Source organism: Penicillium alfredii, assembly GCF_028826965.1.
Source record: "Penicillium alfredii strain IBT 34128 chromosome Unknown utg000004l_segment0_segment0, whole genome shotgun sequence".
In the NCBI taxonomy this organism is placed as follows: domain Eukaryota; kingdom Fungi; phylum Ascomycota; class Eurotiomycetes; order Eurotiales; family Aspergillaceae; genus Penicillium; species Penicillium alfredii.
In genome coordinates, this window is record NW_026622701.1 from 4,105,787 (window position 1) to 4,119,941 (window position 14,155).

The 14,155-nt window shown below is 52.1% G+C and overlaps 5 protein-coding genes across 5 annotated transcripts; 2 read left to right on the forward strand and 3 right to left on the reverse strand.

Moving 5' to 3' along the window:
• Positions 1-339: 339 nt before the first annotated feature.
• Positions 340-1,828, reverse strand: glfB (uncharacterized protein; the record flags this gene model as incomplete). Its single annotated transcript, XM_056653816.1, has 6 exons — positions 340-699; positions 752-1,159; positions 1,227-1,444; positions 1,503-1,508; positions 1,569-1,636; positions 1,698-1,828. The coding sequence occupies 6 exons, from the start codon at positions 1,826-1,828 to the stop codon at positions 340-342; spliced, it is 1,191 nt and encodes a 396-aa protein (XP_056514883.1).
• A 1,806-nt stretch (positions 1,829-3,634) lies between these two features.
• NUU61_003235 (protoporphyrinogen/coproporphyrinogen oxidase) lies at positions 3,635-5,507 on the forward strand (the record flags this gene model as incomplete). The annotated part of the gene is made up of 6 exons (XM_056653817.1): positions 3,635-3,717; positions 3,769-3,838; positions 3,940-4,020; positions 4,089-4,439; positions 4,498-5,070; positions 5,097-5,507. The coding sequence occupies 6 exons, from the start codon at positions 3,635-3,637 to the stop codon at positions 5,505-5,507; spliced, it is 1,569 nt and encodes a 522-aa protein (XP_056514884.1).
• Positions 5,508-6,798: 1,291 nt separating this feature from the next.
• On the reverse strand, positions 6,799-7,642 carry NUU61_003236 (uncharacterized protein; the record flags this gene model as incomplete). Its single annotated transcript, XM_056653818.1, has 2 exons — positions 6,799-7,063; positions 7,131-7,642. The coding sequence occupies 2 exons, from the start codon at positions 7,640-7,642 to the stop codon at positions 6,799-6,801; spliced, it is 777 nt and encodes a 258-aa protein (XP_056514885.1).
• A 583-nt stretch (positions 7,643-8,225) lies between these two features.
• On the forward strand, positions 8,226-10,766 carry NUU61_003237 (PDPK1 family serine/threonine-protein kinase; the record flags this gene model as incomplete). Its single annotated transcript, XM_056653819.1, has 2 exons — positions 8,226-10,355; positions 10,410-10,766. 2 exons carry the CDS (start codon positions 8,226-8,228, stop codon positions 10,764-10,766), a joined length of 2,487 nt encoding a protein of 828 aa, XP_056514886.1.
• A 1,121-nt stretch (positions 10,767-11,887) lies between these two features.
• NUU61_003238 (Zn(II)2Cys6 transcription factor) lies at positions 11,888-13,888 on the reverse strand (the record flags this gene model as incomplete). Its single annotated transcript, XM_056653820.1, has 3 exons — positions 11,888-12,749; positions 12,807-13,335; positions 13,390-13,888. 3 exons carry the CDS (start codon positions 13,886-13,888, stop codon positions 11,888-11,890), a joined length of 1,890 nt encoding a protein of 629 aa, XP_056514887.1.
• Positions 13,889-14,155: the final 267 nt, after the last annotated feature.

Below are 14,155 nucleotides of genomic sequence, written 5' to 3' on the forward strand. Positions count from 1 at the left end.
TGCAAGTCTAACATCCAATCAATGTTCGTAGAAAGAAAAAAAAAGGTGAAAAAAAAGTACACCGCCAGCAACAACTCCCAGTCACTGTATACATCGTAGAAAACGGCGAAGAAAAGAACCGTCCAAAACACACCGGAGCCCCGTTTTCCGTGACACGAGGGCTTTGGGATTGCATGCTCTGCATGTTGCCGATTCAGTCGAAGCAATCCTCTTTCCTTTAAGACATGACCTAGCAGCCATTCTGAGTCGCAATGATATACGCCTCCATTGAGATTGGCATATCGAGATGGTAACGCGGTATTTGGGACCCATCGATAATGTGACATAAATCGCGTGCATTTAAGCATTGCCGGTGGCCGCACCACCCAGCATGCCCTTGACACGCTCCGGAGCGTAGCCGGGCGACATCGAGCCCACAAAGAGAATAAGGACCAGGACAGTGGCACCGACAACCACAAATTTGCGCTGGGCCGGGCGGTTAGCGCCATACTCGGCCCAGGCACGGTGGGCCTGGCCAGTGTATTCCCGAATCTTCTCGCCACCAAGCTTGTAGTAAACCAGACCAATGAGGGAGACGGAGTAGCCAAAGAACTGGAGGGCGGTGACGGGAGTGTCCCAGATCATCATGGAGGCGGCCACCAGCAGGATATCCTTGAGGACACCACACAGGGTCATGACCAGAGACGAAGTCTTGCCGATCTGCAGATTGTTAGACGAGAATGCCATCGGGAAAATGCAGGTAATAACTTACCAGGAAAACCACCGAAACGTTCAGCAGGAAAGCAACCACCGCGTTGGCAAGTAGAGTGGTGACACCCACGCCGTAGATGTGGTCCATAGTCAGACGGGGAAACTCGAGGAACAGAGCCACGGCACCGTTCATGACAGCACAAATGGGAGCGAAATAGTACAGAGAGACCATGGGGTCCATCTTGAAATCGGCGGAACTGAGCAGGCGCTGCACCATGACCAGACGGGTGGCCTCGAAGACAATACCACCCAGCTGGAACAGGAAGCCGACCATGACGAACTTGATCTCACCGAACGAAGCAATGATCACACCAATGACAATCACCGAGACATTGAGAAGAGTCTTGTAGTTGACCGGCGCAATACCCATGACCCAGGTAGCAATCAGGACGGCGACGGGGGTGGTAGCCTAGAGAAGAGGGGAAATAGCGGTTAGTCTGGGCCACAGAGACTCAGGCAAAGGCGTGGGAACATACCTTGAGCATTTGGATGAACGCAACACTCAAATAGAGATAAGTCATGTTACCGCAGATCAAACTCAGACTGAACATGACACCAATGGGGGCGATGGCACGGAGGTAGACACGGCCAGTCATCTTGACATTCTTGCGGCCATCGAGGATTGTGGTGGTGCGGGCGAGAATCTGGGTCATGATGGTCGCAAAGGTCAAGTGCCATGTTGTCAGGACAATTGCTGCAGAGAGGGTTAGGACATATCGCCAAGTTGCAAGGTTCCAAAAATCAACACGTACGGAAACCTATTTGAGGCCATTAGTTAGCGATTGCTTGTTACATCTCCAGGATGGACGGTCACTCACGGAAGTTGGCATAGTCGAGAAGGTGCTTGTTGAACAGGATGACACCGGAACTCAGGGAGATCCAGGTACTGCCACATCATCAGCCTCTCCTGTTCCTTTTCTCTCTTCTCTGAACCAGGTGATGCTCACGCTACATAGACGGCCGGGTGGAAAGTGGCCTGGGGAGGCTCGGACTTCTCAGTGTCCGGGTTGACGGTCGGTAGGGTCTGCTCGCGCGCAACCTCACCGGAGGTGCGGGCCTTCTCGCCGTCAGAACTCATGGCAAATGATCGAGTTTGGTCGGCGATGAAACTGCGGAACTCGAAGGGTCGTGGCCTGGACAGGCTTCCTTGGGTAAAGGCGGAGGAAGCCACGAGGGATGCGAGGAATGAGACTTAAGAGGATAATGAACACTATAAAAAGTGCTCAAGATCAGTTAACGAGTGAGACAGGAGTTGGACCGGAAAAAGAAAAAGGTTGGTAAAAAAAAAAAAAAAAAAAAAAAAGAGAGAAAGAGAGAGACAAGAGATGAAGAAATGATGACCGTTAAAGGGATGGAACACGTTTTTTTTTTCTCTGGTACCACCTCGAGGCCTTAGGGGATGTTCTTGGTAAATGAGGGCAACTCGATAAAAAAAAGAATAATATAATAAAAATATAATAAAAATACAATAAAAAGAATAAAGATTAATTCAGTAATTCAGTAATTGCCCTGAAAAAACAGGCGTAAAAATAGCCGCAAACAGCACAAGACTTGGTGACGCGGCGAAAGGGCCAGCTGGCCCCTTTGTCAATCCCAACTCTCTCGTGGCGACTCCTTTTCCCTTCGACCCACTCCGTTTCCCCCCTATTTCCCTGCTTAATGCTTATCCATCTTTCTCTCTTCTATATATCACCCGATAATATGAAATTGGAGTCTGAGAGAGCACCTAGTCTATCTAAGTCTATCTAGGCTATCACCCTCTCTCTCTCCCCCTCTCTCTCCCTCTCTCTATACACCAGACGCATCAGTTTGAGATTAAACAGAATGTGCGACTCAAGAGACTCAAAGCCCGGCATTACGCAAGCAGTCGGGGGCTAGGACCCGCTGGGACCCGCGTTCGGTGACCCTCTGGTCCCAGCAGGTCCCTTACCGGTGGAGAATGCGGCGATCCGCTTGACGGGAATTGTTTGATCAGATTCAGTGGAGTCTCCGAAGAAGCTTTGCACTTTCCGCAGTAGACAGCCCTCCCTGTGTGCTTGTGAGGAAGATGCTGATTCGAGAACTTGGTATTTCTGCGATGCGACCATCAGTGGAACCCCGTGGAGATGACCAGTGCACCCTGAAATCTGCCGCAACCTTGGAAGTTCTCTCCGTTCATGAAAGACGGTTGATCAGCCGGGATAGTAGCCGTCTAACCGTGCAGAACCAACCCAAGTCCTAGGTAGGATCCCTTCGAGATGTGGTGACATACATGGCTGGGACTTCCAATGGACCGCCAGGTGGCGTTGGGAGTTTATCTACAGTAGTAAGTACTGTAGTCTGGGTTGATACGCCCCCCTATACAAACATTTAAGCATCCCCCTTTTTATTTGATTTTATTTTCCTGCATAGTAGAATCACTATCACTCTAATGATACATTGTATAGACCCTGCCAAGATCCAAATTCTGGATTTGGCCGCGTGCGATGCACTCCACGTCCATGTCGGAATCCCGATAAGAGTGGACAGAGACGGTTTCAGGGTCTCCGGATATCCAGTCCCCTGTATCTATGGATGCAGAACAAAAATAATGATCGAAGCCCCTGAGCCACTCTTGGCAACAATGTGATTCTGGATTTTTTTTTTTTTCTTACCAATCGTAGACCTGAAACAGCCACGCTCTCTCCACTCTCAAGTACCGGATCCGTACCTTTACCCACGGTAGCCGCCCACCAGGTACCTCGAGGTACGCTAACTACGCTTAGCTTGTTTTGTCACGTTGGTCTCCCACTTTCTTTTTCTCTGGTTCTCTCCCCCACTGGCACCTCTTCCCCCCCCAAGCCCTCTCCTTTATTATTCCCCTCCATCGCCCTCTTTCTGCAGAGTCTTCTGCAGTTTCTCGTCTATGCTGAACATCGCTCGCAAGACTTTTAAACGCGTGCCTAGTTTCCAGGACCTCCTACAAGGCAGGATGACCCACCCCGACATGTAAGGAACTCCTCGTCTCATAGCAATGCTGTCCACTAACATCCCTCCCAGTTCTGTTGACGTTCTCGTCATTGGTGCTGGCCCAACTGGTTTGGGTGCTGCCAAGCGTTTGAATCAGATCGTAAGTGATCTCATGGTCAAAGTCTTTGGAGAATTGAGAAAAAAAGGGGGGGCAAAGAGGGGCAGTGGAAGAATTTTTGGCCAGCTAACACAACCTTCCAGAATGGCCCCTCGTGGTTGATTGTCGACTCGAACGAAACTCCCGGTGGTCTCGCCTCGACTGATGTTACCCCTGAAGGCTTCGTATGTGATGACCCGACTTTTTTTTTCCTTCTTTTTTGTGTTCTCAGAGCCACTAACTAGAAACACAGCTGTACGATGTTGGTGGCCACGTTATCTTCTCCCACTACAAGTACTTCGATGACTGCATCGACGAGGCCCTCCCCAAGGAGGAGGACTGGTACACCCACGAGCGTATCTCCTACGTTCGCTGCCAGGGCCAATGGGTCCCCTACCCCTTCCAGAACAACATCTCCATGCTGCCCAAGGAGGAGCAGGTGAAGTGTATCGACGGCATGATCGATGCTGCCCTGGAGGCCCGTGTGTCCAACACCAAGCCCAAGACTTTCGACGAGTGGATCGTCCGTATGATGGGTGTCGGTATCGCCGACCTCTTCATGAGACCTTACAACTACAAGGTCTGGGCTGTGCCGACCACCAAGGTGAGTTTTGTTCCATTGTATAATATCCATCGCAGCGATGCTCATTCTTTTTCTCCAGATGCAATGCGCTTGGCTCGGTGAGCGTGTCGCTGCCCCCAATGTCAAGGCTGTGACCACCAACGTCATCCTCAACAAGACCGCCGGTAACTGGGGACCCAACGCGACCTTCCGCTTCCCCGCCCGTGATGGTACCGGTGGTATCTGGATTGCCGTTGCCAACACCATCCCCAAGGAGAAGACTCGCTTCGGTGACAAGGGTAAGGTCTCCAAGGTCAACGCCAACAGCAAGACCGTCACCATGGAGGATGGCACCACCATCGGCTACCAGAAGCTGATCTCCACCATGGCCGTCGACTTCCTCGCCGAGTCTATGGGCGACACCGAGCTGATGCCCCTCACCAAGCAGCTCTTCTACTCGTCCACCCACGTCGTTGGTGTTGGTATCCGTGGCGCTCGCCCCGACCGGATCGGTGACAAGTGCTGGCTCTACTTCCCCGAGGACGACTGCCCCTTCTACCGTGCCACCATCTTCTCCAACTACTCCCCCACAACCAGCCCGAGGCCTCGAAGAAGCTGCCTACTCTCCAGCTCGCGGACGGCACCAAGCCCAAGAGCGCTGAGCCCCAGGAGGGTCCTTACTGGTCGATCATGCTGGAGGTGTCCGAGTCTTCGATGAAGCCCGTCAACAACGACACCCTCCTGGCCGATTCGATCCAGGGTCTGGTCAACACCGAGATGCTCAAGCCCGGTGACGAGATCGTCTCGACCTACCACCGCCGCTTCGACCACGGCTACCCCACTCCCAGCCTGGAGCGTGAGGGTGCGCTCACCCAGATCCTGCCCAAGCTGCAGGAGAAGGGTATCTGGTCGCGTGGCCGCTTCGGTAGCTGGCGCTACGAGGTCGGTAACCAGGACCACTCCTTCATGTTGGGTGTCGAGGCTGCCGACAACATTGTCAACGGTGCCGTTGAGCTGACCCTCAACTACCCCGACTTTGTCAACGGTCGCCAGAACACCGAGCGTCGGTTGGTCGACGGTGCCCAGGCCTTTGCCAAGGCTCAGCAGTAGATAATTCTTTTTTCTTTTCTTTTCTGTCTTTCTCTTGGTTGCCCTCCGTGATTGGGAGGAGCTTTGATACAGTTGAACGAGATCATATCATTACGGGAAAAAAATATACCTGCAAAGGGAGCATCTGAAGCGACATCTGGGAGACAATCTTTGTTGGCGTTTCACTTTGTTACTTAAACCCCATCCAACTCCTTCTATTTTTCCTTTTTATATTTCTCTTCTTTCCCCTTGTCAGACCGATCAGATTGAGCTGGTTTGCTTCGCGCCCCGCTGTTATACATGCCTTTTTTTTAGACTTCCTTTGCTTATTGCTTATTTTTTTTTTTTTTTTTTTAATTGAATCCGATTGATGGATACAAGTCGAGATCCGGTTGTTCCTCTGTGAATATTCAGTACTCACCGCTCTCCTACAAAAACACTCCGCCTCATGCAGTCGCCACGCGATGATCCCCTGAGAGTTACCGTAAATCTCATATCATATATACACATCCAACGCGATAACACCAGGATCACCTGCGGTGTTTTCCCTGTATCTACAGTCCCTGGACTGACTCGCAGATCCAAAAGTAGACTTTTCCATCGACCGGACCCTTCTGATCGCTGGTAAGAGAAGGTGAGTCGAGTCTATTCTCAACGTTGTTCTTTGTTGCGTGGGTGGCGGTGTGGGTCTTCTCCACTTGCAAGAACAACGTTGGTGACTAGTTTTTTTTTTTTTTTTTTTTTTTTTCTCTCGGCAAAAGGCGAATAACTAGAAATATTTACATTTATATGTAATAAAAGAATCTGTGCTGGCCAATGAATAGTCCTATGTTATCGTATATTGTCTATCTCTCTGCTGTAGATGAGTCGGTGTACACGCGGACATGCGGCAGTGCCCTGTTAACCGAAAAGGCAGCCAGATTTCTGGAGGCGTGAAGAACGTATCCATGGAAATGGGAGCCTCTCCACTGGGCTATAGATAGAATTGGCTTGCCGAGATCGCTCTGTTTCAGGCTATCGCCTCTTCTAGACTTCGTTGTTTTGTTTTGTGATTTTATCACTTGGGGAAATCTGGGTCTGCTTTTGATATATGTATGTCTGGTAGTCCAACAATACCTAAATATACATACCTTGGGTAAGACATTTGAAGATATAATTAGGGCAGGCCGTGTCCCGATATACTTGTAAGGTGAGAATGGTCACTCTGCTCCACCTTTCAGAAAGAATGCCACTGTGGATACACGGTGAAAAAAGAGGCAATGCGCCGCTCGCCACGGGGAGGGGGCATATCTCTCTCTCCACAGCCACATTCTCAATCCCCGTCGGGCCCGATGATCGTGCTCGACTGACTCGCACCGGGGTCCGCAGCAATCTCAGCAGCCCTGGCTCTGGTGACCACCGGCTCGGCCAAGACAGCTTCGTCGAATCTCGTCAGCGCTAGGCCTGGGTCCCGTTGTTGGGCGTTGTCGACAATAAGGTTCGATGAGACACTGGGTGACAAGAGAGTGACCGGTGTAGTCGACAGCAATTCACTCGACAGTGTGGTGCTCATGGCACGAGGGTGGTTGTGGTTGTGTCTGCGGTTTTCTGTATGTCAATTCTCAGAAGTGAGGCCAACGACACGGTCATCATCCCATCGGATACAAGACGATGATCTTCTGTGTCTGGAACAGACCTTCTTTTTCATGCTGCCGCAGAAGAACACTGCATCTTAGCAGATCTCGTGGCGAGATCGCCATGGGCAGTTTCTGCAGCGCTGTATCCACGGCTCGAGACGTTCGAGATGGCAGCTTGGGGGAGATGCTCGGGGTCACAGATGGGATGCCATGGGGATGCGGAGCAAGCTCGACTGTAGTCTCATCATCGAATGAAGGGCATGTGTCTTTGCTGTTTTGTCCCGTACACAATAAGTCGTTGATTGGCTCATAATCGGGCTTCATATCAAATTGCAAGTCCGATTCCTGGGACCATGCGTAGGGACTTGTAGATGATGGTTCGGTGGGTGAGTCCCCGCTGGGATTGTTGGAAACCCCGCGAAGTTCATCCAGACGCAGTTGTTCTAAATCTGCGGTCAAAGTATGGATAAAGATGTGCTGGAGATTGGATTGAATATCGTCTTCCCTGAGAGAGATGATTGTTGCTCGACGTCGAATCATTCTGGATGCTCGGGGAGAGAGGGAGAGGAAGAGAGAGAGAGGAGGCACAGGTCGCACGGCACCGGGGACCCAGCACATTGAGAAGGAGCCATCGTAGATGAGACAAGCCCAGGATTACAGAGTGAAGACTTGCAATATCGACGGGGCCATCCATGGAGAGGCCAGCGAGACCGGACAAATCAGATATGCCATGCTCCATACCATGACGACGCCCTCTCTCTGTCTCTCTCTCTCGCTTGCTTGCTTAATTGATGTACTCCAAAAAGATGCGGTGTCTCTTTTCCTAGAGAAGCATACTTGCTATCTCAGTGCTTTTCACATTGTATTAATAGCTTTCAGGCTCAGCCCTCGACACTAGACCCGATTCCCACTAAGACGGGGAGAGCCTCCTGTTGATCCTTTCTGCCCCCTCTCTTTCTCTCTCTCTCTCTCTCTCTCAACGTCAACTCTCACTCTTTTCCCCCTTCTCTCACTGGCCATGCATCCGCCGTGTCTCCGATCGCCGCCTTAGTCTGTCGGCTCTCTTTCGTTTCCCCCCCTTGTTTTTCTTTCCGGTATCCTCCCGGCCTCGGTCGCTACCACCATGCCCGTGGATCTCAGCCTATCCCAGTCATTGGGAGGGCTTCGAATAGCGAATCCTGATGATTCCCCTCTTCTATCCGAGGGTACGACCGCTGGTTCTTCGGGACCCAGCCCATCTGGACTCCCGGACGGTTCGGTATCAACCCTTCCACAGGATCCCGCGCCGAACGATGACCGCCCATCCGCTTTCCCTCCTGCACCCATAGAAGCGCCTGCGTCGACCGAGAACGAGCACCGGGCTTCTGCCTTGTCTTCCCTCCCCGATACACAACCACCTCTGTCCGGTCCCTACCAGGCGTACACGCCTCAGCAGCACTCAACACCTCCAAATTCCAACCGCCCCCTTTCCTCCGTATATACGAATGGGTCGACTTCCTCTGTGCTCCCCCGTGACACCTCTTACCGCATACGAACTGATTCCGGTGCCTCCTCGACATCGGGCTCGCGCGTAGACAACCGAGGCGGATCGGCGGCCCTCCAGGCAGGCGTCCCCGTGCGCGATAGCTCTCACAGCGACCGGTCCTATCGCACAGCACAGATCCCAGCTAATGGACCGGCAGTCATGCGTCAGTCATCTCGAGCGCATGCCAGGAGTGGAGGGACAGCTCAGTTACAACGATCGTCTTACGTGATGGAGAACGGGACAATGCCCAGCAGCGAAGACTGGCAAGACCGCGGTGCTGCAGTTTCTGTGCGGCAAGAGATCGATGCCAACGGCAAGACAGTCGCTCGCTACATCAAAAAGGGTGTACGGGATTTCTCATTTAGCAATACCCTTGGCGAAGGTTCCTATAGTACCGTGGTGTTCGCGACGGACCGCCAGACTCTGAAGGAATATGCGATCAAAATCCTCGACAAACGACACATCATCAAGGAAAAGAAGGTCAAATACGTGAATATCGAGAAGGACACCCTCAATCGCTTGACCGACCACCCCGGCATCGTCCGGCTTTACTACACCTTTCAGGATGAGCGCTCGCTCTATTTTGTGCTGGACTTGTGCAAAGGAGGAGAGCTGCTAGGCGTCCTCAAGCGGATGTCTACCTTCGACGAGGAGTGCACTCGGTTCTATGGCGCCCAGATCCTCGACACAATAGACTATATGCACAAGCGCGGAGTGATTCATCGGGATTTGAAACCGGAAAATGTTTTACTGGATAGCCAGATGTTCGTCAAAATCACCGATTTTGGGACGGCCAAGATCCTCAAAAATACTCGACGACCGGATGAAAATGCCAGCGCCATGCCGCCTCTCGATTCGACGGAACTCCCCGACGAGGAACGGGCGAGCTCCTTTGTGGGCACCGCCGAATATGTCAGTCCCGAACTTTTAACCGACAAGAACGCGTGCAAAGCCAGCGATCTGTGGGCGTTTGGCTGCATCATATACCAGCTGTTGGCGGGGCGACCGCCCTTCAAAGCGGGTAATGAGTACCAGACTTTCCAAAAGATCGTTGCGCTAGACTATGAATTCCCCATTGGGTTTCCTACCGTCGCTCGTGACCTCGTCGAACGTCTTCTTGTCCTGGACCCGGCTCAACGTCTTCAGATTGAACACATTAAAAACCACGAATTCTTTGATGGGATCACTTGGGGACCGGACCTGTGGAAACACAAAGCACCTCGCTTGAAGGCCTACGTCCCACCCCCGCGTGAGCCTATCAAGCTCAACGGTAGCGGCGAGGGTGGTGATAGCCTCCCTCCTGTTATCTCGACAGCCCCTTCCAACGCACCCAATGCCAGTTCCCGTGCGCTTCCACGCGTGGTGACAGAATTGCCCCCACCGAGTCAGCTAGATATTGAGTGGTCGCCTGTGCTGAGCAAGTCGAACGAGCGAATCTTGAAGCTTGGTAATCTGGTGGTGCTATCTTCGGCTGCATCCCATAGCCCGACATCGAAAAACAGCAGCGGCGAGTTTGAGGCACCCAAGAAGTTCTCTCGTTTCTTTTCCGGCAGCGGGATTAAAAAACGACACCGCTTGGTCATGGTAACCTCGTCGGGCCGGATCATTCTGGCTGCATCTGGCGGCGACACGAAGAAAGCAAAGCTTGAAATTTCTCTCCTCGCTCCAGGGACGCACTACAAGACTATGACTGATTCGAAAGGACACTCATCCTGGGTTGTTGATACGGTATGTTTGTCCTTTTTGAGGATCCTGATTTATCTGATCTAACATCAACTGCAGAGGGACAAACATTTTGTATTCGAGGATTCCAAGCCGTCCTCGAGCAACGTTGGGACCACGGCCGTATCCGCTCAGGAGTGGCTGGACGCACTGGACAGAGCCCGAGAGATGGCCGCGACACAGCAAACCAGCGGCCCTTATTCGGCTGATGATGCCTTCCGAGACCTCTCGTCTGGCTTCTCGAGCCATGCTAACACCCTTGACCGCGGCTCCGAACCCCAGACCGAAAGCAGTGGCCCGCCCCCACCGAGCCGGCACACTTTGGTCAAACATCAGGCCACGGACTCGGAGTCAACTAAGGGAAAGAAGAGATTTAGTCGGCGTCATTCTAAGAACGGCCTTGCTGCTGTTTTCTAAAGGGTTGGCATCTGCCTTTCCCTCTCTTCAGCTTTGCTCTTCCATTCCTTTTGAAAACGAGAAACACCAAAAAAGTTGAAGGTGGCTGTTTAAGCATCCCCTCAAAAAGGAGAGACAAAACAAATCTTATGTGGCTTTCCTGGGCCCTTGGCTGCTTGCTATCTTTCTCTGATGCATATTGAATGCCGATATGGCTGTCGGCTTCAGCCCTGCCACACAGTGTTTTTATCTCTCTCTCTCTCTCTCTTTCTCTCTCTTTCTTTTCCCTTGCATATTGGTTGTCCTTCCCTTGCATTTTACCATGACGAGCGTGTTTGTTTGTGTCGTGTTGGGACATATTTTCTGCATCTAGAATCGGAAGGGAGCATGCGTATTCTTTTGTTCTTTTGTTCTTCTATCTTCTTTTCCCCCTTCCTGATTTCGTCCCTTTTTTCTCGTTATATATCCCCCCTTCTTCTGATTTGATATAAAGCATATCTGCCCAACACCCTGATAAACCCTTATTAGTTTTTCTATTCTTCTGCCCACTTCGCCGTGCCCGAGTCATTGTTGTGAGTTTCTGTCTATACAACACAAGGTTGTCTCTTGCTCTTTTGATTCCTTGTGTGGGCTGGAGAATACAGTTAGTATTTGGGGCTACTTGGTCTATGTCTTACTGGTTTTGTTTTCTTTTCCCCTTTTCTCTTTCTTTCCCTCTTCGCCTGTGCAGGCCACCCTGGTTTCATTGTGACTTTTTTTTTTCTTCCCTCTCCCTATCCTTCCCTCTTCTCATCTTTTCTTTTGTCTACTATCTATTTTCTTTTTTTTTTCTCCTCTCTTCTTCTCTCCTTGCACCTTCTCTTTTCTTCCGTGGCAGATGGTAGTAGCTGCTTTTTTTTCGATGTCAGAAATGATATACCCGGCCTTTTCAGCATGATACTTATATACACCCCATTGATTCGACATTAAGGGAAGAACAGTAGTAATGGAAAGGACTTGGAAAAAGTAAATATGGTATTATATACAAATACATATCTGGATACAGCCCGTACATCATAAGAGGTGGAAGGAAGAATAGACATTTCAAGCCCGGGCATGCTTATTCTTTTAAGAGGCGGGGGGAATGGAAGAAAGAAAACTGGTTAAATAAACAGCCAGTCCAATCTTGAATGATCCAGCTCCTCGACCCAGTCGAACATATCATCATACTCATCATCGTCATCCTCATCGTCATCACTATTAACACGATCCTGAGCAGCAGCACCCTCGCCGGCGGAGTCGTCCACAGAGAAGGGACGAAAAAGACGACGGCGCTCACGGCGTTTGAGATCATGTTTCTGCCACATCAAGCGCAGGACCCAGGCAGCATTGCGCACATTAACGCTAGTCACGGCCTGGTAGATTGTACCGAGTTTCTCAAGGACGAGAGCGCGCTGCGAGAGGCGATGAGACTCGGCGCCGGCAATGAACGAGGGCCAAATCAGGCATTTGAAGTGTGGGTCGGAGACCGGGATGAGACAGATCTGGGCGAGGAGGTCTGTGGCGACGCGCTCGTGGTCGGCGGGGAGGCCGAGGTCGGACCAGGGCGGGGAGAAGCCCGGGCGTGGGCGCGAGAGCACGCGGCTGGTGTACAGGTACACGGCGGCTTGGTAGGCGGCGGCTAGGGCGATGCGCGAGGAGAGGTCTGGGATGAAGAAGAAGGCTTGCATTTCCTCGGCCCAGGCTACTGGGTCGAAGTTGCGGATTCCCTGGAGGAGCGCTGCAAAGGATTCGGGTGTGAGTGGTTGGCCTGGTTGAACGGCGGCGGGTAGGGGGATGGATATGGCGGGTTCCGATTCTGGGTACCAGAGTGCGTGGATGAAGAAGATGACTTCTAGCAGGTAGGCGGGGCAGCCAACCCATGAGGTTTCTTCGAGTCGCTTGAGGATCACTGGTCCCATCCACGAGTAGAATGGCGGGGAGAGAGCGCCGCAGCGTGCTAGCGTGGAGCCCATGATTTCCATTCTAGAGCAAAGGTTAGGAACTGAAAGATCAACGAACATCAGACGAGTCGGGACCTACATCAGACACCCATCAATGGCAAATGTTTCTAGTCCCTCGAGGATTCCCTGGGGCAGCTCGTCCTTCGGTCGACTCTTAATCAGCTTTTTGGCGCCCTCAATGTGATAGCTCCACGCCCCGCTACCCGACTCGAACAGATCCAGAAGTGCAAGGACGACAATGCCTGCCAGCGTCCGGTGGTCTCGCTGCATGACAGGGCTGTCAAGGTCCATGGACAGCTGGTGCAGGGCGCGCTGCTTGAATTCTAAGAACTGCTGATAGACCTTTGAAGACGGGCGGCGCGAGGCCGCAGGCGTGATGACGTTTTCGATTTCTTCTGGCGTTAGGACCCAGCTGACCGTTTCTAGGTTGTTGGTCGACCATGGCATCAAAGTGGTGTCCGAATCTGAGACCAGGGAATAGTGTAAAGCTCCCATGGCGGAGATACTGTGCGCCAGAACGGGTGAGTGGCCAACCAGCGAGATGATATCACGGAACGGGTTTTTGAATTGCGAATACAACGCGAAATCGCCGACCATGTGTTGATTATCTAAAACCCGGACCGGTCAGCGAGCCTCTCAATACGGGATGAGGTGAATCATACAATGGAAGATATAGTGCCTGGAGAGTGGACCGAGATCCTTGAGCAGGGGATCAACTAGTCCCCAGGGTGCCGAGATATACTCGGGAGGAGTGACCGAGCGAACGTGGACCACGCGGGTGTCCGGCTCTTCTGATCCAGCCAGTGCGACCTCTGGCATTCCATGATCCCAAATGTTCGTCTGCAGATTGGGTTGAATCCCCGAGCCCAGCAATTCGGCATCAGAGGGCGCGACGACAGAGAAGAAGCCGAAGCTGGTATTGCCTGTGGGATCGTGGGCCTCAGCCGGAAATTGTTGCTTCGAGTCCGGAGCCAGCTTCTTCGTATCATCAAAGCTGCGCCCCATCATTTTACCCCGGCTCGCCACGCCGCCCTTGACCCAGACCAAGGGCTTCTGGTACCCCAGACATTCTTTCCCCGCATTGCGACACTTTCGGCAGGTGGGCTGGGCATTATCGCAGATCACGCGGCGACGTCGGCAGGTGTAGCAGCCCTTATTCATGATCGAATGGTGAGTGAAAGGGGTTTTTGTGTGGGATTGCGAAGGTCCTGGCCACTCGGAAAGTTCGTGTGGTGCGAACTCGCCATCATCAGCGAGGGTCAAGATTCAATGGAAGGTTGATAGAGCCGGTCGTTCATCGTCAACGCAAGTGAAGACCCCGATGGGAAAGAACTAGCACGGTCAGAACCAAGTGTAATCAGTCGAGGTCGGCATCCTGAGACGTTCAACTTGTTCCTGAGGGGTTCTTTGGAATGGAATCTTGGAACC